Source organism: Rhinopithecus bieti, unplaced genomic scaffold, assembly GCF_001698545.2.
Source record: "Rhinopithecus bieti isolate Rb0 unplaced genomic scaffold, ASM169854v2 scaffold_6907, whole genome shotgun sequence".
Lineage (NCBI taxonomy): Eukaryota > Metazoa > Chordata > Mammalia > Primates > Cercopithecidae > Rhinopithecus > Rhinopithecus bieti.
In genome coordinates this window covers 3,527,770-3,550,857 of record NW_016805647.1, presented here as the reverse complement: position 1 = coordinate 3,550,857, position 23,088 = coordinate 3,527,770, and the positions used below count along the sequence as shown (strand labels likewise).

Genomic DNA, 23,088 nt, shown 5'->3' with positions numbered 1-23,088 from the left:
GGAGGCCCTGGTCCCCCTAACCCAGGGACTCTTGGCTGGGTCCGAGCTGTGACCTGGGCCTCAGTTCTGGAGAGTGAGGACCAGAACTCAGGCTCCTGGTCCCACAGGAATTCGTGATGATCGTGGTGTTCGGCCTGGAGTACATCGTCCGGGTCTGGTCCGCCGGATGCTGCTGCCGCTACCGAGGATGGCAGGGTCGCTTCCGCTTTGCCAGAAAGCCCTTCTGTGTCATCGGTAATGAGGCGCGCCCCGCCCGACCTGACCCCTGACCCCAGGAGCCAGGGTGACGCCTTGACCCCAATCCTGACTCTGACCCTGGAGACCGGCACAGATTCAACGGACCCTCCCCCTCGCTCCCCAGTCCCCTGCCACAGCCCCAGAAGTTCCCGTCTCCGGGTCCGTGCGCGGGGTGGGCTGGCTGCGACCTCGCCGCTCCCGCCCCTGCAGACTTCATCGTGTTCGTGGCCTCGGTGGCCGTCATCGCCGCGGGCACCCAGGGCAACATCTTCGCTACGTCTGCGCTGCGCAGCATGCGCTTCCTGCAGATCCTGCGCATGGTGCGCATGGACCGCCGCGGCGGCACCTGGAAGCTGCTGGGCTCAGTGGTCTATGCTCACAGCAAGGTGAGGCCTGCGGACCGCGCGCGGAGGCTCGAGGGCGTGTCTGGGGCAAGAGCAGAGCGGGCAGGGCGGAGAGGGCGAGGCCAGAGGGGCTGTCTCGGTGCTGGGAAGGGGTGGGGCCTGCGGGGATTGGAGCCCGAGGTCTAAGTGGGTGGGGCGAAGTGGAGTCCGAGTTAGGTAGGGGCGGGCCTAGGAGTCCGGACCAGATCAGGGGGCGGGGCCGGAGAGGCGGGGCTTGAGGGTTTCCCCTAGATGCTTTTGGGTTTGAAGGGACGACTCGTACCACAAAGTGGGCAGCTGAGGTGGGACCTGAGGGTGGGGCTGGAGCGGGGCTAGGGTGGGCCCCACGTGGAAGCCTGAAAGTGGGACTTGCGGGGCGGAGCAAGGTGGGCAGGGTGCTGGAGTCCTGAGCTTGGAACCTGGAGACTCAAGGCAGGCGGGGTGGGGGTGAGGGTGGGAATAGGGGTCGGGGTAGGGGCAGTGCTGGCGGTTTCGCGAAGGCCAGGGCAGGGTTGCCCTGATGGGAGGAGCTGAGAAAGAAAAGTGAGCCAGGGACTCCGGGAGATGGGGGACCTTTATCCCCTTCCCATGTGGAAGCCCTCCACATCTCCCAGGCAGGCGCAGCCCTCCTCACCGCGCCCCTCCGCATGCCCTGCAGGAACTGATCACTGCCTGGTACATCGGGTTCCTGGTGCTCATCTTCGCCTCCTTCCTGGTCTACCTGGCCGAGAAGGACGCCAACTCCGACTTCTCCTCCTATGCCGACTCGCTCTGGTGGGGGACGGTGCGTGAGTCTTTGCAGGGCTGCCCTTCTCCCTGGGACCCTCCCTGGGAACTTCCCGAGGTATGCCCATTGTGACTCCTGACTCAGGGTTGAGCGGGCCTGTCCCTGCCCTCTCACTAGAGCTGGAACCTCCCTGAGACCAGCCCCAATGCTAACCCCCCAACCTGCTCTGGTGGACCTGCCTCTGTCCCCAGCTAGCCCCCAACATCAAGCCCTTGTGACTGTACCCCTTTCCCCTGACCAGCCCAGGAGAGGGAGAATCCATCTATGACCCTAACCAGCCCCCACGAGTGACCCTGGGCCCCTTCCCTCATGATCAGGCTCCTACCTGCCTGTACCCCCAACAAGCCATAGGTGGCCCCCGTGACCAGTCCTGCTGGTAACCTGTGTTTCCAGATTACATTGACAACCATCGGCTATGGTGACAAGACACCGCACACATGGCTGGGCAGGGTCCTGGCTGCTGGCTTCGCCTTACTGGGCATCTCTTTCTTTGCCCTGCCTGCCGTGAGTTGCCTCCTGCTCAGTTGGTCGGGGAGGCTGAGGGTGGGACCTGCTCAGCCCCTGTCACAAATCTGCCTGGGGAGCCTGGGGCACCTCAGAGGGGCACGGATGGGGACACCCTTGCAGCCTCTTACTGCCCCACCACTGCCATCACATTCCCCCAACCATGCCCTATCCCTCTAGGGCATCCTAGGCTCCGGCTTCGCCCTGAAGGTCCAGGAGCAGCACCGGCAGAAACACTTCGAGAAACGGAGGATGCCGGCAGCCAACCTCATCCAGGTACAAGATGCCCAGGAAGAAGCCCCAGGAGCAGGGCTGTATGACTGCACTGGTGTGTCAACCCTGTGTGCTGACCCATGTCCCCAGCCCAACTGTGACACCACTTTGAAGCTCAAAGGGGCTATGTGACTTTCCTGGGGCCACATGCCTGCCAAGTCACATACAGAGCCAGGATGCTCACTGACAGTGCCAGAAACTTCCCCCTGCACCAAATGCCTGGTTTAGGGCTAGCCAGAGCTACCCTATTGCCCAACTCCAGCCCAACTTCACAGGGCCTGGGAAGGGGCGGAGCCCAGACAGGAGCCCTGAGGCCTCTGGTAGAGACCCACTGTTTGCCCCATCAGCTGTGCAGCAGTAAGCCCGCCCCACTCCCAGCACATTCATTTGTTCGTTCATTCATTCATTCATTCGTTCATTCATTCATTCATTCTACAAGCACTCACACAAATGAAGAGAAGATGGTGCAGACAGGGCTTTTAGGAACCTCAACATTTAGCAGGTGGGTGGACTGGCAAAGTTGAGCTGGGCAAGGAGACAGAGAAGGAACAGCCAGAGGGGTGGGTAGGAAGTCAGGAGTGTGTGGTCTCAGTTTCCCTCTGTGCCATGGTGTGTTGTGACTGTGTGTGGGCTGAGGCCAGGGCTCTGATTTTCTGTGACCCCGGGACTAGCCTTGGCTTTTTGCTAGTCGGGAGTGTGTGTAAGAGAACTCCTTGCAGGAAATGCTTCAGGGAATATTGGCCCAGTCCACCTCTGCCTGCTCGCCAGTGTGTCACCCTCTGAGCCCCAAACCCAAGCTTCACTCAGCCCCTCCTTATCTGTCCTCCCCCATGGTAGAACCCTCCTCCCTGTCCCTGTTATCTCCAGCCGCCAGCTCAGCCTTTTCTTCTTAGCGTCCCTTGGGGCACAATGGCTACTGTCCCCTGGGAGCTGGCCTTCTGAGGGGCATTGTAGGGGCAGGTGGCTGGCACTGTCCATGCCAAGAGACAGCTGGTATTGTGGTGCCCATAATTAATGAGACAGCTCTGACAGCTGCTCCCCAGCCCATGCCAGGGGCCTAGGCAAGCAGGAAGTAAAAATATTCCTGTCTTAGGAGGGTGCCTGGCTGGTGAGGTCAGCGGTGGCAGCCCCTTAAGGACAAGAGGCATTCAAAGAAGGGAGGCATGCAGAGCCCAGCTCTGCCTTGTCCTGTCTAGCAGCCTCCATGCCTTCCTGCTCTCGCTGATGGCCACACTCACAGTCCCTCCCTGGCTCTTCCTACGTGGAGGGAGAGGGAGTCTTTCCTCCTGTCTGACTTTCATCCCTCCTGCTGCAGAGGAAGCTGGGCAAGTCCATGGACGCTGAGGGGTTGGTAGGTAATGCTTTTCCTCCCCTCTCAGTCCTTAGTATTCCCGTGGGCAGTGACAGGCAGCTGGGAAAATGGAGTGGCATTGCTAGTAATAATAATGGCATTCTGCAAACATTCGGAAAGCACCCACATGTGCCAGACACTATATTTGCACTGAGGATGCAGCAGTAACCAAGACACAGCTTACAGTCTAGGGGGAGAGAAAGTTATCAGTCAAATACACAATGAATAGGTATTTATCAAATGTGATAAAGAGAATAAGACGAGTGTTTAACAGAGGAACCTGGCACGAAGTGCCTACTATATGCCAGGCACTGAGCTTGGCATTTAATATACAACTGTTCATTCCTCACAACACCCTGTAGTATTACATGTGTTTTACAGGTGAAGAAACTGAGGTTCTGAAGCTTTACTTAATGTCCTCACTAATAAGGGGCAGAGCTGGCATTGGAAACCCATGTCTGCCTGACAACAAAGCTCCAGCTCTTAACCTCTCTGCTCTATGGTCCCTGGCTCTGACGTTGATCTGCTTTGTCCCCTTGGGGAAGTCGTTTCTGCCTAGGCCTTACTCTCTTGGCTGCCGCTGTCGGTGGCTGTGGAATTGGAACTGGCCTCTGGCTCTGGGTAACCCACAACTGGACCAAGGACTGGGTTCTTTCAGGGGAGAGGGCTGGTGGGGACTGAGAGGCCTCACTGATGCCCCATCCCCCACGTCCCCCATACCACCAGGCTGCATGGCGCCTGTACTCCACTGATATGAGCCGGGCCTACCTGACAGCCACCTGGTACTACTATGACAGTATCCTCCCATCCTTCAGGTAGGTCCTGCTGGGGGTGGGGGTGGGTGGGGGGCTGGCAGCAATGCCCTTTGAGGACAAGTGGCTGAGATGCAGCCCTGGAGGGTGGAAAGGGGGTGATGGCTCCCAGGGGAGCACCTTGGGCTGGCTCTGCAGATCTTATGTAATTCAGAGCCTGGAATGTCCTTTATTCCACTCTGCTATGCCCAGGGAAGGGGAGGGCACTGGACATAGGGCATTGGTGAAGCCGCGGCCCATGGCTGAGCCCCAGCCCCTGGAGTGCTGGCAGTGTGCATGCTCACCCATAGGTGATGCCACCTAGGGCAGTGATACAGCCAGCTCGTCTCCCCTCAGTCCTGAGTGGGGGACAGAGTTAGTGGATATTGCAGCTGGTTGGAGAAAGTGTGGGGTGGGCAGAAACATGTGTTCCAGACTTAGGTACATGTTCCCACCCTGAACTCCCATGTGGGAGTGTGTGCCCACTTTTACTCTGCCAGTCAGCAGCCTCAGGGCCCAGAAGTGGGTCTGCCCCACTGGCCAGGGCCACGCTAAGACTTCATGGGGGTGGCACCACGCGAGGGATTATTAATAGCATCACGAAGGTGCGTGTGGCCAGGTGCCTGGCTAGGCCCTCAGGCAGGAATGAAAACCATGGAGCCCAGTTCAGTCCCACGGGCAGGCGGGCATCAAGCATGTGGCTGGGCCAGGATGCTGTGCTCAGCGCTTCTGCGGGTGCCTTTTTTGCCTCATTAGTTCTCCAGGAGCAGCTGTTGCGCGATCCCACTCGCCCCTGCACCTGGCTTCCCCATCCCCATGCCCTCCTGGCCCTAGGGGCTTCCTAGGGGAGAAGCAGGAGAGGAGGGGCTGGGAAGAGGGGCTCCCACCATCACACTGGTGCCCCCCTACATCTCTCCACCCAGCAGAGGCAAGCTCCTACCTCAGAGTGGGAAGGTGACTAGATTAGAAGAGGCCTTTTTTTCAAGGTCAGGCATTCGAGAGTGGGACAGGGCTGCTTTGTAAGAAATACGATGTATATGAGGGGAGATCTGGGGGTGGGGGTGGTAGGATGGTCTAGGACCTCTGCCCAGAGGAACAGAGCCTAGTCTGGAGATTCTGAATCCATTGGGCATCTGCTCCCTGGACCTCAGTTTGCTCATCCATACAATGGGAAGGCAGGCAGGAGAGAGGGAAGATACCCTCCTTGGCTCATGGCAGCAGGAAATGACCTGGAGAGTTAGGAAGAAGCCACAGTCCTGAATCTAGTCTCCAAAAACCCAGTGGCAGGAGTGAGTGCTGGAGGGGAAGGAAGCTGGGCTAGCCACCCTGTCACGCTGCCCTCCTCAGCCTCCATCTCCCCTTAAAATCCAGAGTCAGATCTGGAGGGAAAGGATGTCAGGGCCACTGCTGGCCTCTGAGCAGCCACGGCACGTTCAGGCAGTCAGCTTGATGGACTGAGAGTAAGCTCCTTGCGTGACTGCCCTTGAAATGTGACAGCCTTCACATCCAGGCGTGGCATCCCTGGGGATTTCCCGGGAACTGGGGGTAGAAAGGGAGTGGGGAAGGCCAGTCTCCCACTGTCCACCCTGTCCTATTCTGGCCGGGCTCTCAGTGAACACCTCTAGAGCAGCAGGACCTGGCAATATCTGAGCTCAGGAGCTCTGTGCCCACTGGGTGAGGGGGGCGGTGCCAGGGCCCTGTCTACCGCTGATGGCGCCCTCTCCTGCAGAGAGCTGGCCCTCTTGTTTGAGCACGTGCAACGGGCCCGCAATGGGGGCCTACAGCCCCTGGAGGTGCGGCGGGCGCCGGTACCCGACGGAGCACCCTCCCGTTACCCGCCCGTTGCCACCTGCCACCGGCCGGGCAGCACCTCCTTCTGCCCTGGGGAAAGGTAGGGGCCCCGTGCGGCTGCCACCTCCTCTTGCTTCTCCTCCTCTTCTTCCATTCTCTGTCCTCATCCTCTCTCAGACCTGCCTTCAGCCACTTCGTGGGTGTCTGGGCCTGTTTGGGGGACTCCTAGGCCGTCAGAGGGCCAGACAGGTACAGACTGAGGGCCTCTCTGGAGGGGCCAGGCTGGACTCACCTTTTTGTCCCGTGGGGCTCTAAGGGTCTGAGTGGGAGAGATGTCCATGCCATCCTTTCCCATCATCTCCTCCATTCATGGCATTGTCCTCTTTCTTTCTCTGTTCCCACGTCCCCCTCACTCTTCCATCCCTGCACTCCCCATCCCTCCCGGGAAGCTGGACAGAGGAGGAGGCCACTGGCCACAGGTGCTTACGGCTCAGGTAATCGTGGGCACCATCCCTGGGTGTGAGGGCAGGGAACCCCCTCCCCCAGCATGTTGCTCTAGGAGGGACTTGGTACTGAACTCGCCTCTCGGGAACGAGATGCCAGCTGGAAAGAGAGCTCTGTGACTAAGACCTCTGTAGGACCTGCGTAAACTCAGCCAGTGACTAATGTTCTTTACTTTGCAGCCTGTGTCTGCAACTTTGCTAATCCCAGAGGGTCCTCTTGGGGTTCTTTTCCCTCCTTAGTGAGGTACACTTTGGCGCTCCCAGCCATCTCTTTCCCCTTGAACTGTCACTCCTGGAGCTTTTTACAAAATCTCAAAAGAAGAACAAAGAACCAACAATGCTTACCCCCACATAAACGTTCCTTAAGAGAAGAATTTCAGGCATGTTTGGATGAAGGAAGCCTGTCGACTCACAGCATGGGAAAGGGGCTGCTCTTGTAGAGGTTTAGCTTTGAGGCCGGGGGTCCAATCCCCTCATTCTTTTCCCTCGTCCTTTACCCATCTCTTGGTTTTGTCTCATCTTTACACATCACCCCTGAACCAGCCAAATGGACATCTGGCCTTTGAGCTTCAGTGTCATTCTGAGCCCCAGGCCCAGAACAAAGAATAGGAGAAGAGGTGAGCCGCCCAGTGACCAGCTGGGGAGGCGTGGTAGAAGCTTGCCTCTGCCACCCGATGCTGTGTGTCCTGGAGGAAGTTCTCAGGTCATTCTGAACCTGTGTGTCCTGGCGGAAAATCAGCAGTGTTTAGGCTGATCAGGGCTCTGGGAGCTCTGAGTTTCTGGGCGGAAAAGGCCTCCGGAGTTTTGGTGCAGAGGATGCAGGGAGCAGCCTCTCTTCCTTGTTCTCAGTGAGGGCACTTCTGGGCCGGGGCTGAACAGGAAGTGGGTGGAGAGGGAGAGTACCTCCAGGTCTGGGGCTGGAGGGAGGGGAAGTGTGACCGCCAGGCCAGGCTGAGAGCTCCCTGGGAGAGTAGGGCCCCTCTCAGATTCTCTGCCCGAAGGTCCCTCATTGTTACCTTCATCCCTACCAAACATAGTTTCCAGGCAGAAGCTCAAGACTTTTTGTATCCCAGCAATCCTGTCCAGGACCTGAACCAGGGCTCTGTGTGCTTCCAGTTCACTCTGGTCTCATCTTGACTGAATAGAAAGGCAAGAGGAATGGACATTAGCCTGGGGCCTAGCACCTGTACACTCCTCACGGCTCCTCTGGTCCCTGACACCTCCCCAGCTCCGGGGCCCAGGAACAGATTACTGCTAAGGGCTTGGCTATCACTAACTCCCAGCCTCGTATCCATCTGCCTGGAAGGGGATTCGGCGTGTGTCTGGGACATATGGTGATGGTAGTGAAGTGGCCCTTTCTCCCAGGGACCCCAGGAGGCTGAGCTATGATTTGTAGATCAGTCACCAGGCTCAGGCCCTATGGCCATATCATTAATTGTGGCTGTCTAGACCACCAGCCAGGACATCCCCCTCCACCAAAAACATACACACATATACACACGCAGTTGGCCACACCTCTGGTGGTGCTTGGGGATGGACCTGGGCCAAGTGTGCTCACAGGAAGTGGTGCTAAAGGAGCAGGACTTCCTGCGGGATAGCATTGCCAGGGCCAGCACCTCTCCTCTTTAGGGTTTTGTGATGAGTTTCTCAAACCATCGTCTCCAGACCTCCTGCATCAGCATCCCATGGGGTGTTTGTTCAAAATGCAGGTACCTGGACCTGTCTCCAAGCCCACAGGATCAGAATCTCTGGAGAAGAGACACAGCCTTCTGCATATGTAACACGCTCCCCAGGGGATCCTTATGCAAAGTTTGAGAACATCTACATTCTGGCGATGGGGCTGGAGGATGATTTAGGTGGGAGTCTTTCTTTCCCACCAGCCACCGGAGGCCGGCCCCATCCCGGCAGCTCCCCACACTCTGCCCACAGCACTTTCCCACTAACCTCTGTTCGTGTCTTGTTCTCAACCTTCCAGCCAGATGTTTAATAATAAACGGAGTTTCTTTCGGATCCACGCCAGCTGGAGACCGAGGTACCCCCTCTCCTGCTCCTCCCATCCCCACTCCTCCTTGCCCCACCCAATTTGGGGGCTGGAGAGGAGACAGGATGGAACAAGGACAAGGTGCATGTGCCTGCCGCCTGCCGTCTGCCTTGGGTCCCCGGTGAACCCCTCGCCTTTCTGGGATGCCTCTGCTAGGTCAGGGGCATGGGCTCAGAGTGCCAGGAGGGGCACGTGCAGGAGCCTTAAGGATGTGTGCTGGCTCTGCTGCTGATGCCCTCTGTGATCTTGGCCAAATTGCTTCCCTTCTTGGACCTCAGTTTTCTGTCTGTGGAATGGGCAGATTGAACTAGAGGCCCTCTGAGGGTCCTTCTCACTCTGACTTTTGCCAGGCCTTGGGCTTAGCTTTCTCTCTCCCCGCTGCCCACCTGGGGACCTAGCAGATGCCTGAAGGAGCTGGGTTTGGCACCTTTGCCAACTCCAGGACCCCAGCTCTTTTAGCTGCATCTCCATGGCATTCCTTGGTACCTGCCCTGTGCCAGGCCTTGCTCTGTGCACTAGGGACATGGTGATGAATAAAACATCGTCCTTGGAGAGTTGCAAAGAGTAATTGCAGCTGAGTGTGATGAGTGCAACAAAGGGAGGAAGCACAGGGGCTGTGGAGCCCGGGTCGGACACACAACCCAGAGGAAGCCCTAAAAGCAGTGGGTTTCAGGGAGGGTATTCCAGGCCAGCGAAGCAGCATGGACCCAAGCAAGGAGGCGAGAGGGAGCGCAGCATGGGGAAAAAAGCTGACAGCCCAGTTTGGCCCCCCTGAGACTGGACATCAGAGCTAAGGTTGGGAGCAGAGCTGGGTCATGCAGAACCAAAAGCCCAATGTGAGTGTCGCCCTGTTGGAATGCTTGGCAACCTGAGTTCATGGAGTCCTGGGTTTCTAAAGGTGCCTCTGGGGCCCTGTGGACTGGGGTCCCGGAGCTAGGAGATGAGTGGCAGGGCTCCTGGCTGCCCATGTGTGCTTCTGCTGAGAGGTGTTTTTTCCTAGAAATGTGGGTTCTGGACCACAATCTAGCTACTACCCACTATTCACGTGTCCTTGGGCAAATCACCTGACCCCTTTGCACCTCAGTTTCTTCAGATGTAAAATGCAGATGTAAATAGGGTCTGCTTCCACTAAAACTGGACCTGGCTCCAATAAATGTTGGCCTTATTTGATTTGGTATGTTCAGCAGTTAAGATCTTATTTACCTATTAAAAAAAAACAAAAAACCATAGCTTAGAAACCATGGCTGTGGACAATGGTTTGAGCTGAAGGGTTGAGCTAAGGAGTCTCTGGGTCAGGCCCGCCACTTTGCAAGCCTCCTTTGACGGTGGAGGGTGTGGACAGGAAGGACACAGCCATGGCAGAGGCCAGTGGCGAGGCTGTTTCCATAGTCCCTGAAGAGGAGCTGTATGTGGCTTCAGAAGTGGTAGGCTGCCTCTGTTTCCCCAGTGAGAGTGGCCCTGGGAGGGCACATCATGAGGCCCTAAAGAAAGTCCTTGTGGAAGTGAGTTCGAGGGGTTGAGTCCAGCAGGGCAGCCTGGGCGTCCCCAGCAGCGCAGCCACAGTCAAGCCCACCCCATCTTTCTCCCAGGGCACCAACAGATCCTTAGCCAGAGTTTCTTGACCTTGGCATCATTGACATTAGATAATTCTTTGTGGCTTGAGACTATCACATGTATGGTAGGATGTGGAACAGCACACTTGGCCTCTACCTACTAGGTGTCTACCTGCTAGACATTGCCACATGTCCCCTGAGTGGGGGAACTTGCTCCGGTTGAGAACCACTGCTGTATACCCTATCCTGATTGCTTGACCCAGAAAAAGAATACAGACTCTGAAGTCAGAGAAGGCTGGGCTCCAGTTCTTGCTCCATCTCATAGGAGCTCTGTGACCTTGGCCAAATCTTCTCTCCTCTTTCCGTGTATATAAAATAGGGATGGTAAAGACAGCCCACCACACACAGTGGCTGAGTGGGCTGAAAGAGCTAAGGCAGCCTGATGGGTCCCTGCACATTCTGAGAGCCTGAGAGGGGAAAGAGCATTTTGGTGCCCACTGTGTGCCAGGTTTCCTTCCACTTTCTTTTAGCTTTCAGACTCAGAGGAGCTGATATGAGCCATTTTCTGGGCCCTACCCAAGGAACTGGAATCCAGGCCCATTCCTGGGAGAACAGTGCCTTCTTGCATTAAAAAGGAGCTCAGGGCCTCTGGCTGGCTGGAAACTTTCAGAACCCCACAAACCAGACTGGAAGCTTCCTCAACCATCACAGAATCAGAGCTGGAAAGGGACTTTTCGAGGCCTCTAGTGCAACTCCTTCCTCCATAAGTCCTGCTGAGTGCAAGCTCGGCCTTGCCTGCATTACTTCTTGTGACAGGGAGGTCACCCTCTTCTCCAGAACGCCATTGGTGCCTTACGTGCTGGGCGCAGTGATGTGGAGTTCCAGGCCTTGGCCAAAGTGTCACGGCCTTCTCCACCCTCCACTCTTCCCCTCCCCCTTGGAGGAATGGAGGACAGGAGAAGGGGTTGCACGGACCGGGCAGGGTGGAGGGTGCTTGCTAGCATGAGGGAGCCTGCAGGAATGGCTCTGCAGAGGAAAGTTTGGGAGAGCCAACTCAAACTTTGACTGGAGTCTTTGGGATGTGTCGATGGAGTCCTGGGCCAGTGGAGAGCATGCTGGATAGTGGGAACTGTCCCTGTCCTTCTGATATCCGCAGGGCCCCCATCCTTGACCTATTAACCTCTCCCCTCTGGGCAGAGGCCCCCACCCCTAAGGATGGCCCTACATCCTGGCCACCTTCCAGAAGGTGCCCCTGGTTTCGAGGTCTCCCTCACTTCAGCACCTTGGCTTTCCCCCCCTCCACCCCATGCCCTGGGCATGGGAGACCCCAGTTCCCACCCAATACCGAAACCAGAATCTCTTCTCTGCTCAACCCTTGATCTGAAAGCCTCTGAGAGTAGGTGACACAGTGTCCTCCCCCAACTCCTGCCCCACTTCAGGTCTCCTCTAAGGCTGGCTGGTGCTCTCTTGATCTGGGGCCCCAGACGTTTGGGGTGGGCCCCCCTGAACCTGAACTTGAACCTGTCGGAGTCTCTAGTGGCAAACCACAGCAGGGAAGGCAGCGGTGACGTCACAGGGCATGGGATGGAGGATGTTTGCATAGGTCCTACCCAAACAGCCATAACATCGTCCTTGAACCTCTTGGACACAGAGTTACTCTACCAGATCTTGGTTAATCAGGGCTTGTCCTGGGGAATGAGGCCTCTGCTAACTTGTCTTCCTCCAATGTTTCGGGGAATGTGGTGGGGAGTTGGGTGCGGGAAGGGAAGTCTGAGTGCATGTGTAGACATGCACATATGTGTTCACATGCACACAGACCGTGTAAATACTGTTGAACAGGGAGCTCAGTAGGCAGTATCGGGGGTAGGTCTTTAGTGGGGATCCAAGACCACACAGGTAGGATGTCAATCAAGGTGGGCTGAACTTAGGTGGGAGAGACCACAGAAGAACAGGTTATCAAAATAGAGGACCCTCACTGGGAGGGCAGGCACCAGGCATGGCCTGGGCATATGCGTGGGGCCCAGCAGCTAGACCCATGGGACGAGCCTTCAGTAGGCCATCACACTGCACACCTCCAGAGGCACCCATTGCATGGAAGGTCTATGTGATGGAGTCCTTATTTGCAGTGCACTGCCTGCACAGCTGTACGAGGCCCTAAAACCCTGACCTGACAATTGTGGATCCAAAGCTGCTCAGCAGTGGGGAATGGACGAAAATATGTATTGACCACATGTACACACATGCCAACATATGTATACACACCAGTGGCCTGTACACCCACACTCTTCACATGTGTTGCACAAGGTATGTGTGCATGCGCACCACCACAATCACACACACACCCTTGACTCCACACAGCCTGCCCCTGTGTACAGTGAGGACTGGAGGCCTACCTCCGTGTGCATGGCCTGGTGAGCCTCCGACCCTCAGCAGCCTGTCTGTGCCCAAAGGGGTCACCGCCCCCACCCTCTGCCCACTCACCTGGGCCAGGCCCAGCTCCCACATCCTCCTGTCTGTGTCTCTGACTTCTTTTTTAAATTTCTCCCACTCCTTCCACTCTGACATCTGTCTCCTGTGCGTCCCTTATCTGTCGGGGTGATGAGGGGTGGGATGTGGGTGGTGGGGAGAGGATTTGCTTCGACTGACCCTGAGTCAGCTTCTTGTAGGAGTCAGGGCCTCCCTCACCACCACCTTGTCCCATCCCAAGAAGTCTCTGCTTGCTGAGGAATCAAGACCTAGCAGCCACCCCCAAGTCCTAAGTCAGCTGTCCCCACTCACCCCCACCCCCAGCTCTGGCTAACTTGGCTGTCTCCCAACCTGCCTGCCCTGCCAGCAGCCGGATGGGCATCAAAGACCGCATCCGCATGGGCAGCTCCCAGCGGCGGACGGGTCCTTCCAAGCAGCATCTGGCGCCTCCAGCAATGCCCACCTCCCCGAGCAGTGAGCAGGTTGGCGAGGCCGGCAGCCCCACCAAGGTGCAGAAGAGCTGCAGCTTCAATGACCGCACCCGCTTCCGGGCATCTCTGAGACTCAAACCCCGCACCTCTGCTGAGGGTGAGCCCCCGGGGGGCTGAGACTGATCGAGGGCCGGCTGAGGGCAGCAGGGCGGGGACAGTCCAGGCTGGGAGCAGAAAGATCTGGCTCGCGTCTCAGCTCAGGAACTGATTGACCGTCTTTGGGCACTGGTCTTCTCATCTGTAAAATGGGCATTATAATATTTGCTCTGCTCTAAAATGGACATCAGACTGGGAAGCACGTGGTGGGTGGCATTTCATAGTGGTTAGCAGCATAGGCTTTGGAGCCAGGCTGCCTGGATTTGAATCCTGGCTTTGTCACTTATCTTAGGCAAGTGATGTAATCTCTCTGGGCCTCATTCTTCTCATTCATAAAATGGGAACAATGATAGCATCCACTTCCTAGGATTATTGTGAGTATTAAATGAGATAATCCATGGAAGGTGAACAGAAGACTTTTTGGGAATATTGTAGGTGCTCAACAAATAGCTAAACACAAACGTACTTTGGAAGGGGCAGGGATGCATCCTTGATGAGCCCTGACTGTGCACTGCTCAACACTGGCTTATCTTGTTTACTTCTCCCAGTGACCTGGAAAGTGGGTTCTGTTTTTGTCCCCACTTTACAGACGTGGGCACTGTGATCTCTCAGCTCGTGAGTGGCAGAGCTGCTCTCCTCAAGCAGGCCTATTCAGCGCCAGAGCCCATGCCCTCTGCCTACCCCTCTTCACCGCAGCCCAGGCTGCAAATATGAGACTGTGGACCTGGCGATGTCACTTTTTTTGAGTTTGGGCTCTGCTAGAGACTTGCACTGTGATTTAGGCAGGACACTGCCTCAGTGTTGTCTTCAGGAAAATGAGAGGGTTGGACCAAGCCCCCTGGAAGACTTCTCCCAGCTTCGACATACTTTAGGCCCCTGGGTGGGGAGAGGTGGGGCGAGTGCACAAAGATGGGGCATGGGGACAGCTCCCCCTTTGGCCTGGAAGGGAGGAGACCCAGCCATGTTGTTTCTGCCTGTGCTGTGTCAGCCCTCAATATGCTGCCTGGCTGACACCTCAGAGTTTACAGAACCCCATAGACCAGTCTTTGAGAGGTGCTGCCCATAGAAGCCTGGGCATGGCTGGTGCCCAGGACCTCCCTTCCCTGTCCTGGAAGCTGTCCAGGCTCTTGCCGCTGCTCCTGTGGGGTGAAGAGAACATCACCTCTCTGTGCAACATGGGCACTAGCCTCAGAGAAGCTTCTGTCATTCGGGGAAGAATGTTTTGTTTTAAGGGCCTTCCGTAGTAGCAGAGCTGGGCCAGGGAGCCAGCGGCTTGGGTGTCCTTCCGTCTTAGCTGAAGGAGAAGACTGTGTGCATGATTACATGCAGTGCCATCAAACCCCTTATCTCTGGGGCTCACTGTTCTGCAAGGTGGGACCAGTGGGGCTTCCTCCAGGGCTTTGTGCAACAAACTTGCCCTGGACTAGACCAGCTGTGCCCTAAAGCAGCTCCCACCTAGCCACCAGGCAGATGTTCACTCTGACTGGCTACCAGGGCAGATGGGCCTGCAACACACTGGGGCTTTCTACCCTGGGGGGAGGCGGGGTATGAGACACAAGAGCCTCCAGGAAGGTTCTGGACCCTTTCTGGGCCTCTGTCTTCCTATTGGACACTCTATTGGTGGTTTGGCATACAGGGGTTGGATGGGAGGTGGGGAGTGGCCACTTGCCCCATCCCTGCCTTTTCAGAGGCCCCCTCAGAGGAAGTAGCAGAGGAGAAGAGCTACCAGTGTGAGCTCACGGTGGACGACGTCATGCCTGCTGTGAAGACAGTCATCCGCTCCGTCAGGTAAGACTGAGGCCTGAGGTGAGCACCCCCTCCGTGTGCCACCCACTGCTGCTCCCCATCTGGGCGGGCAGATCACTTGAGGTCAGGAGTTTGAGACCAGCCTGGCCAACATGGTGAAACCCCATCTCTACTAAAAATACAAAAAATTAGCCGGACATGGTGGCGGACGCCTGTAATCTCAGCTACTTAGAAGGCTGAGGCAGGAGAATGACTTGAACCTGGGAGGCGGAGGTTGCATTAAGCCAAGATAGTGTCATTGCACTCCAGCCTGAGCAACAAGAGTGAAACTCTGTATCAAAAAAAAAAAAAAAAAGTATTTTTTATGGTGGGTCTTGATCAAAAAAGTTTGAAAGCCCCTGCTCTACTGGCTGTCCCCCTGCCTCAGAAATTAAGCCGGGACCAGGGTCTCTTGAGCCCTTGGGCCACAGCCTAGGCATGGATCTGGCCTCCATGCTCCTTGGTGTGCAGTCCTGGCCTAGTCTCCATCTCCAGCCTGCATCTCTAGCTCCAGAAACCCCCTCAACTTCCTAGTTTTCTGGGCTCCCCACTCTCTTCCCTGGCTGTACACCTGCCCACAAGCCTCTTTTCTTTGTATTCCTTTTAAAAATAGAGTCAGGCTGGGCATGGTGGCTCATGCCTGTAATCTCAGCACTTTGGAAAGCTGAGGCAAGAGCATTACTTGAGGCCAGAAGTTTGAGACCAGCCTGGGCAGCATAGTGAGACCTTGTCTTTGCAAAAAAATTAAAAATTAAAAAATAAAAAAATAGCCAGGCATGTTAGTGTGCTCCTGTAGTTCCAGCTACTTGAGAGGCTAAGGTGGAAGGATGGCTTGAGTGCAGGAGTTTGAGGCTGTAGTGAGCCGTGATTAAACTACTGCACTCCAGCCTGGGTGACAGAGTGACATCTTGTCTCTAAACAGATAAATATATAAAATCAAAGTCAGCTGGACCTGTCCCCACTACCCCCCCAGAGTCTGAGGCCTCTGCCCCTTTTCACCCATCCATTCTTTCCCCTCCGTGTGCCCAGTGTCGAGAACATAGTACCAGACCTGCCCCCTCACCCAAGCCAGCTCTCCCTGGACACCCCACTGACCTCTCAGCCAGCATGCCCCAAACCTGCTCCTCTTCCTGGGTCGGTACCCATTTCAGGCAGTGGCACCACCATCCACTCGGTCACCCAAGCCATGGGAATCATCCTGGACTCAGACCAGGGAGGCTTTCAGCCCCACCTCCTGAACTGCTCCAAGCTGTTCCATATCTCCTTCCCCATCCCCTAAAGCTAGTTTCCCTACCCACGCCTTTGCCCATCCAGGGTATTCTCCACATAGGCTGGCAGAGGCAGCATGCTAAAGCAGAGTAATTGGGCCAGGAACAGTGGGTCACGCCTGTAGTCCCAGCACTTTGGGAGGCCAGGGCGGGCAGATTGCTTGAGTCCAGGAGTTCGAGACCAACTTGGGCGTCATAGTGAGACTGCCCATCTCTTTAAAAAAAACAACAACGGAGTAATTGATGTGCCTGCCCCACAATGTCCCAGTGCCCAATCTCTGCCAGGGATTCAGGGCTCTTCAAAGAACACCCCAGCCTCCTTCTCGAGGCTAATCTCCTCTCTGTCTTCTCATACCATGGTGCTCTGAAGCCCATCCTCCACCCTGGGTGGTGGATTAACCCCATTCCACCTCATCCGTGTTTCTGCTACTTGGAGGTAGGAGAGGCTGGGAGACGCAGCAGGAGGTGCCCTGGTGCTGGACAAGGGGATAGCAAATAGATGGAGATGGGGCTGGGAAGGAATCCCTGCTCGAACAGGACACTCCCTCTGAGCCCCCTCCCCCAACAGGATTCTCAAGTTCCTGGTGGCCAAAAGGAAATTCAAGGAGACACTGCGACCATACGACGTGAAGGACGTCATTGAGCAGTACTCAGCAGGCCACCTGGACATGCTGGGCCGGATCAAGAGCCTGCAAACTCGGTGGGTGCACCAGGCCTGATGGGAGGCAGGGGCAGGGAGGCAGCGACCCCAGCCCTGCATGAAGTCTGAGGCCAGCTCCAGAGCACCCACAAGGGCTCACTGCTGCAGCTGAGTTTCTAAACTGAGGAGGTCCCTGGCTTGCAGTGCTAGCCTGATGCCAGACACAGCACCCATCCCAAGGCTGAAAAACAACCCAACCATAGTTTCTTTGTGTGGTGGGTCCTCTGTGCAAACCCTATTGACTCATATGCCTTGGGGGCTTTGTTTAGAATAACTGTTTCCTGGTCCTAAAATAATCAGCCTAAAATAATTACTGACCTCCCATCTCCCAAGAGAATAGGCAAATTGTCCTCACTGCCCACCTCTTGCCTCTGGAATCCTCCCACATCCCTCCGGTAGACCCAGCATTAGGAAGAATCCTCACCCCAAGACCCATATCACCTGCACCTTGCCCTTCTCCTCTTCTGGCCTGCATTTTCACTGCCCACTCATTCATTTATTCACTGGAGAAATAGTCAGTGGGCATTTACTACTTGCCAGCCTGTGGGAATATGGCAGAAAGCTCAGCAGAGTTCCCACCCTCATGGAGCTTTCATTCTAGTGGAAGGAGAAGAAGTGATAAATAAGTAAAATTAGAATATATCAGATGACGATAAATACTAAGGAGGAAAATAAGGGTCAGGCTGTTACGGTTTGCAATTTTAAATAGGTGAGAAGGTTCTAGAAGGAACAGCAAGTGCCAAGGACTTGAGAGGGGCAAGTGGCTGGAGTGTTGGCTTCAGCATAGCAGGGAGCCTGGTGTGGCTGCACTGGAGTGAGAGGTAAGAGGTGAGGTCAGAGGGCTAACAGCACTCAGAGAGTGTAAAGCCCTGTAGGCCCCTGCAAAATGCTGGTGTTCATCCAGGATGAGCTGCGAGCATTGGAGGGTTTTGTGCAAACGACTGATAAGATCTGAATTGTCTTTTAAAAGGATCAACCTGGGTGCTGTGTTGAGGATGGACTTAGTGGAGTGAGGGTGGACACAGGTAGACCAATGAGGAACCTGCTTCAGACTTCCACGCATGAGACTGTGGGGAGACTTGGAACAGAGTGGCAGCTGCAGAGGCAGGACAAGTGGTCAGATTCTAGATACATTTTCTAGGCAAAGTTGACAGGGTTTTCTGATGCAGTGTTGAGAGAAAGAAGACAGTCAAGGATGAAGCTAAGGTTTTTGGCTTCAGCAGGAGGAAAAATCGAGCTGCCATTCGTTGACATGGAGAAGGCAATGAATGGAGAAAGTTTAGGGTCAGGAGATTTGGGAGGTGCTGGATTTGTGATGCCTACTAGACATTCAAGCAGAGTGTTGATGTGGCAGTTAGATAGAGAAGTGTGGAGTGCAGAGCAGAAGTACAGGATGGAGATGAAAATTTGGTGTCAGGCCAGGCACGGTGGCTCAAGCCTGTAATCCCAGCACTTTGGGAGGCCGAGACGGGTGGATCACGAGGTCAGGAGATCGAGACCATCCTGGCTAACACTGTGAAACCCCGTCTCTACTAAAAAATACAAAAAACTAGCCGGGCGAGGTGGCGGGCGCCTGTAGTCCCAGCTACTCAGGAGGCTGAGGCAGGAGAATGGTGTAAACCTGGGAGGCGGAGCTTGCAGTGAGCTGAGATCCGGCCACTGCACTCCAGCCTGGGCGATAGAGCGAGACTCCATCTCAAAAAAAAAAAAAAAAAGAAAGAAAATTTGGTGTCAGAAGTGTAGAGGAATTGAAAATTATGGATCTGAAGACATCACTTAGTGAGTGGAGTAAATAGAGAATAGAGGTCCCAGGAGTGAGCCTTGGATCGTGCAGTGTTTCCAGGTTGCAGAGACAGAGGAGGAACTAACAAAGGAGACGGTGAAGGAGAGGTCAGGGAAGTAGGAAGAGAACTGGGAGAGGGTGGTGTTTCAAGTGAAGAAAGGGTTTGCTGGAAGAAGGGGTGATCCGATGTGTGGAGTGCTGCTAGTAAGTCAAGTAAAATGAGGACAGGAATCGATCAGTGGATTTAGCAACGTGGGGTTATTTGGGAGCCTGACAACAGTAATTTTGGTGGGTAAAAGCCTGATTGGAGTAGGTTTAAGAGAGAGGGGGAGGAAAGGAATTGGAGGTAGAGGATAGAGATAACACTTTCAAGAATTTTGCTGCAAAGAAGAGCAGAAAAATAAGGTGAGATCAGTTCTAGCCTTGTCCACCCACTTTAAAACTCACATTCCCACATGTGGCCACTCCTCCCATTCTCTTTCCCCTTTCCCCCAGTCCATCTTTTTTTTTTTTTTTGAGATAGTGTCTCGCTCTGTCTTCCAGGCTGGAGTGCAGTGGTGCAATCACAGCGCACTGCAGCCTCGACCTCCCCGGCTCAAGTCATCTTCCAGCCTCAGCCTCCTGAGTAGCTGGGACCACAGGCATGAGCTACCATGACCAGCTAATTAAAAAACAATTATTTTTGTAGAGAGGAGGGCTTGCTATGTTGCCAAGTCTGTCTCGAATTCCTGGACTCAAGTGATACCTCCCTCCCTGTCCTCCCCAAATGCTGGAATTACAGGCATGCGCCACTGCACTGGGCCTCCTAGTCCACCATTTCCATTCCTTTCACCAGGCGGTTGTTTTACTTGTCAGGTTTGTGTGTGGTGCCTTTGCTTGACCAATGGGGAACCCCCAGAGCAGGGACTAGTTCCTCCACCCCCAACTCAGCCTCCATCTGGCAGGGCAATGGCTCCTCCCTCAGATTACCTGTTCCCCCCTCCCCCCCCCGCCGTCGTGCCTTCTCCTTCATCAGGCAACCTAGAATTCTTGTGGAAGGGAGGGGCGGCGTGTGTCCGGGCCCTCTGATGGTTCCCTTACCCATAGGGTGGACCAAATTATGGGTCGGGGGCCCGGGGACCGGAAGGCCCGGGAGAAGGGCGACAAGGGGCCCTCCGACGCGGAGATGGTGGATGAAATCAGCATGATGGGACGCGTCGTCAAGGTGGAGAAGCAGGTGAGTGTAGGATGGGGTGGCGGAGCTGGCCATACCAAGAAGCTCTGGGGGCCGCGGTGACTGGACACGGGGAGGATGTGTTTCCCACAGCCGCAGCCCAAGCGTCCGGGAGAAGGCCTGAGAGCCCCCTCCCCGGCCGAAGCCCCAGTCGCCGCCGCCAGACATGCCCATAAACCCGCCCTCTCCTGCTAAGCCCCGCCCCCCAGGTTGCATAAGCCCGCCCATAAGCTTCAGATAAGCCTACCTCAGATCCTCCTACTCTATTTGACCCCGCCTCTCAGTTGTCGCTGTAGCTCGCGGACTATCCCCATGGATCACACCTAACCACTCCCCAGGTTATGCGCCAGCGCACAGCTTCGTTCCTCTCTCTAGCCAAGCTCCACCTTTCCAAGCGGGATTAGTGCTTCCCAGATAAGCCCCGCCCACTCCACCAGCTAGGCTCTGCCCGGAGACCCAAGCCCCGTCCCCGGCCGCGTCCCCTCCGGTCCCAGGCGCCGCTTCCCAGCTGCGCCCCATCCCCAGGTGCAGTCCATCGAGCACAAGCTGGACCTGCTGTTGGGCTTCTATTCGCGCTGCCTGCGCTCTGGCACCTCGGCCAGCCTGGGCACCGTGCAAGTGCCGCTGTTCGACCCCGACATCACCTCCGACTACCACAGCCCTGTGGACCACGAGGACATCTCCGTCTCCGCACAGACGCTCAGCATCTCCCGCTCGGTCAGCACCAACATGGACTAAGGGACTTCTCAGGGGCAGAGCAGCACACGGCCAGCCCCGCGGCCTGGCGCTCCGACCGCCCTCTGAGGCTTCCGGACTCCTCTCGTACTTGAACTCACTCCCTCTCGGGGAGAAAGGCCACACGCAGTATTGAGCTGCCTGGGTGGGCGTGGTACCTGCTGTGGGTGCCAGCGCCCCTTCCCCACCTCAGGAGCGTAAGATGCCAGGTCGCCCAGAGGGCGGCAGCAGCGGCTGTCCTGAGGCCTCTGGGCCCCCCAGTGCCCTGCCCACTCCATCAAGGCCCGATGTGGCCCGCCTGGCAGGGGCACAGCCCCGGGAGTGGGAGCGGGCGCTGGGGCCCTGGGCCCTGACCCAGCTTCCAGCTATGCAAGGTGAGGTCTCTGGCCCACCCTTCGGACACAGCAGGGAAGCCCTCCCGCCAAGTCCCCGCCCCACTTGGGGGTGGGCCAAGGTGCCCCCACAGGTACCCACAAAGCACAGGACCCTGCCACAAGGCAGGTGGGCACCATATATGCAAACCATGTTAAATATGCAACTTTGGGGACCCCCATGGGGTCTCTCTGCCCCTCCCTCGTTGGGAGCTGGGCCCCCAGCAGTAGCTGGTCTCAGGCTGCTTGGCTACCACCCTGTCCCTGTTCTTTGGCTTATCACTCCTTCCCCTCCTAGCATGGGGCCTGTTCTCCCCTGCCCTCTCCTAAGGGCAGTGCCTGGGCCTTTCTTCCCATTTGCAAGTGTCAGCTCCCAGGGGCCTCCCTCCTCCTGCTGGGTGGCCACTCCCCTCCTTGGCCCTCCAGACACCACTCATAGTCAACACAAGTTTCTGTATCCTCCCCAAAACTCCCAGACAGTGCTTCGTGGATGATCACACAAACATAGCCTTTTAGTTTCTCCAGACAGGGAGAAAGCCTCTCACTCTCAAACATGCAATGACGTGACACACTTGGAGACATGAGCGCAGAGCCACTCAGCCGCTCCTGGGCCTCTGCAGCAGATGCCAGCAGACTGGCCTTGCAGGGTGATGTCCACTAAGAGGAAGACCCCCAACTCCATCTGAGCAGGGGAAGGAGCTTTGAAGTAACCCGAGAGCTCTCCAGGCCTCACCCAGACCTTTACCCGCTCTCCTTCTTCAAGAAGATCTCCTCTCTGGTCCAGGAGCCCTAATCCACTGCCTCTGCCTGTCCCCAAGGGCCCACCTCCCTGTCTCCACAGCACAACTCGAGCCCAGGCCTGACACCACTGGAGAGACCCCAGGCCCGCTTCTAGCCAGACCTGTGCCTTCCTAGTCACTCTCACTCCCAGAGAGAATAAGAATGCATCTAATAGCTATACCAACCATGCATCCGGCTTCACATGCACTGTCTCCCCTCCCTCCATACCCCACTTCTCTTCAATTGGCAGCCCCACATCCGGGCATAAGCCCCCATTCACCCCAGGAACACTTTCTTATCCCCACCCCTTTGCTCCTCTTCTGCAAAGCCAATGCAGGTGGCAGGAAGGTGAGGGGTAGTGGACCAATGGCAACCCTCTGTGGGAACAAGGGGCCGAGGCCACGCTGCCTGCATCTCATGCTGGGACCTGCATGCACCAGCGCCAGGGTTTGGACTGGATCTTGCTCAGTCCATGGTGCCCAGCCTCTGCCCCAACCTGCCCTCTGCACGTGACCATCATGCCCTGGATGGAGCCTCTCCTGGCTCACCCCACCTGCACTGCACTGTCCCCAGAGAGCCACCCCTCCACCCATTCAGAGACAGCTGTGGAGAAGGCCAGGAGAATGGGATTACCCTATGACCAAGGAGACATGGGAAGAAGCCCTCCTTCCTTCCATGATCGAGGTTCCTCCATCAACTCGGTTCTCAGATATGCAAGTACCTCACTTTGTTAACTTATTAACTTATTGGTTTCATTAAAGTTTTCAATAGGAGGTGATTGTTCTTGGTTTTGTTCAGCGGCTGTGAGGTGAGGCTCCTGGTTTGGGGATGGGGACAAGGAGATTTGGATTAGTCAGGACTCTTTGTTGTATACAACAAAAACCCAACCCCATATGGTTTAAACAAACAAACACAAAGAAACTTATTGGCACAGATAACTAAGAAGTCCGGGGGATAGATTTGGTTTCATGCACAGTGAGATCTAGGTGCTTAAACATGTCGGGACTCTGTTTCCTGTAAGCCTTCCTTTCAGGCAGGCTGACCTCTCACGGTGCCCAGTAAAAAGTGCGCCCCACTTTCCTAATAGTTTGCATCAGTCAAGATCAAGTTAGGAAGGCAGAAACAACACTAAGTTTTTCAGCAAAAGAATTTATTATAGGTGATAGGTTGCACTGATGCAGGAGGG

The 23,088-nt window shown here is 55.9% G+C and overlaps 1 protein-coding gene across 1 annotated transcript in view; it reads left to right on the top strand.

The window, feature by feature from the left end:
• Nucleotides 1-22,675, top strand: part of KCNQ4 (potassium voltage-gated channel subfamily Q member 4) — a 56,549-nt gene extending 33,874 nt beyond the window's left edge. The window contains exons 3-14 of the mRNA XM_017873270.1: nt 108-234; nt 448-623; nt 1,279-1,404; nt 1,801-1,911; nt 2,092-2,187; nt 4,262-4,350; nt 6,056-6,217; nt 13,048-13,268; nt 14,956-15,055; nt 16,889-17,020; nt 19,890-20,019; nt 20,542-22,675. Of these exons, the coding sequence (XP_017728759.1) occupies nt 117-234; nt 448-623; nt 1,279-1,404; nt 1,801-1,911; nt 2,092-2,187; nt 4,262-4,350; nt 6,056-6,217; nt 13,048-13,268; nt 14,956-15,055; nt 16,889-17,020; nt 19,890-20,019; nt 20,542-20,754 (1,674 nt within the window). The 5' untranslated portion in view covers nt 108-116 and the 3' untranslated portion in view covers nt 20,755-22,675. The remainder of the gene's footprint in view (nt 1-107; nt 235-447; nt 624-1,278; nt 1,405-1,800; nt 1,912-2,091; nt 2,188-4,261; nt 4,351-6,055; nt 6,218-13,047; nt 13,269-14,955; nt 15,056-16,888; nt 17,021-19,889; nt 20,020-20,541) is intronic.
• The last annotated feature ends 413 nt before the right edge of the window (nt 22,676-23,088 follow it).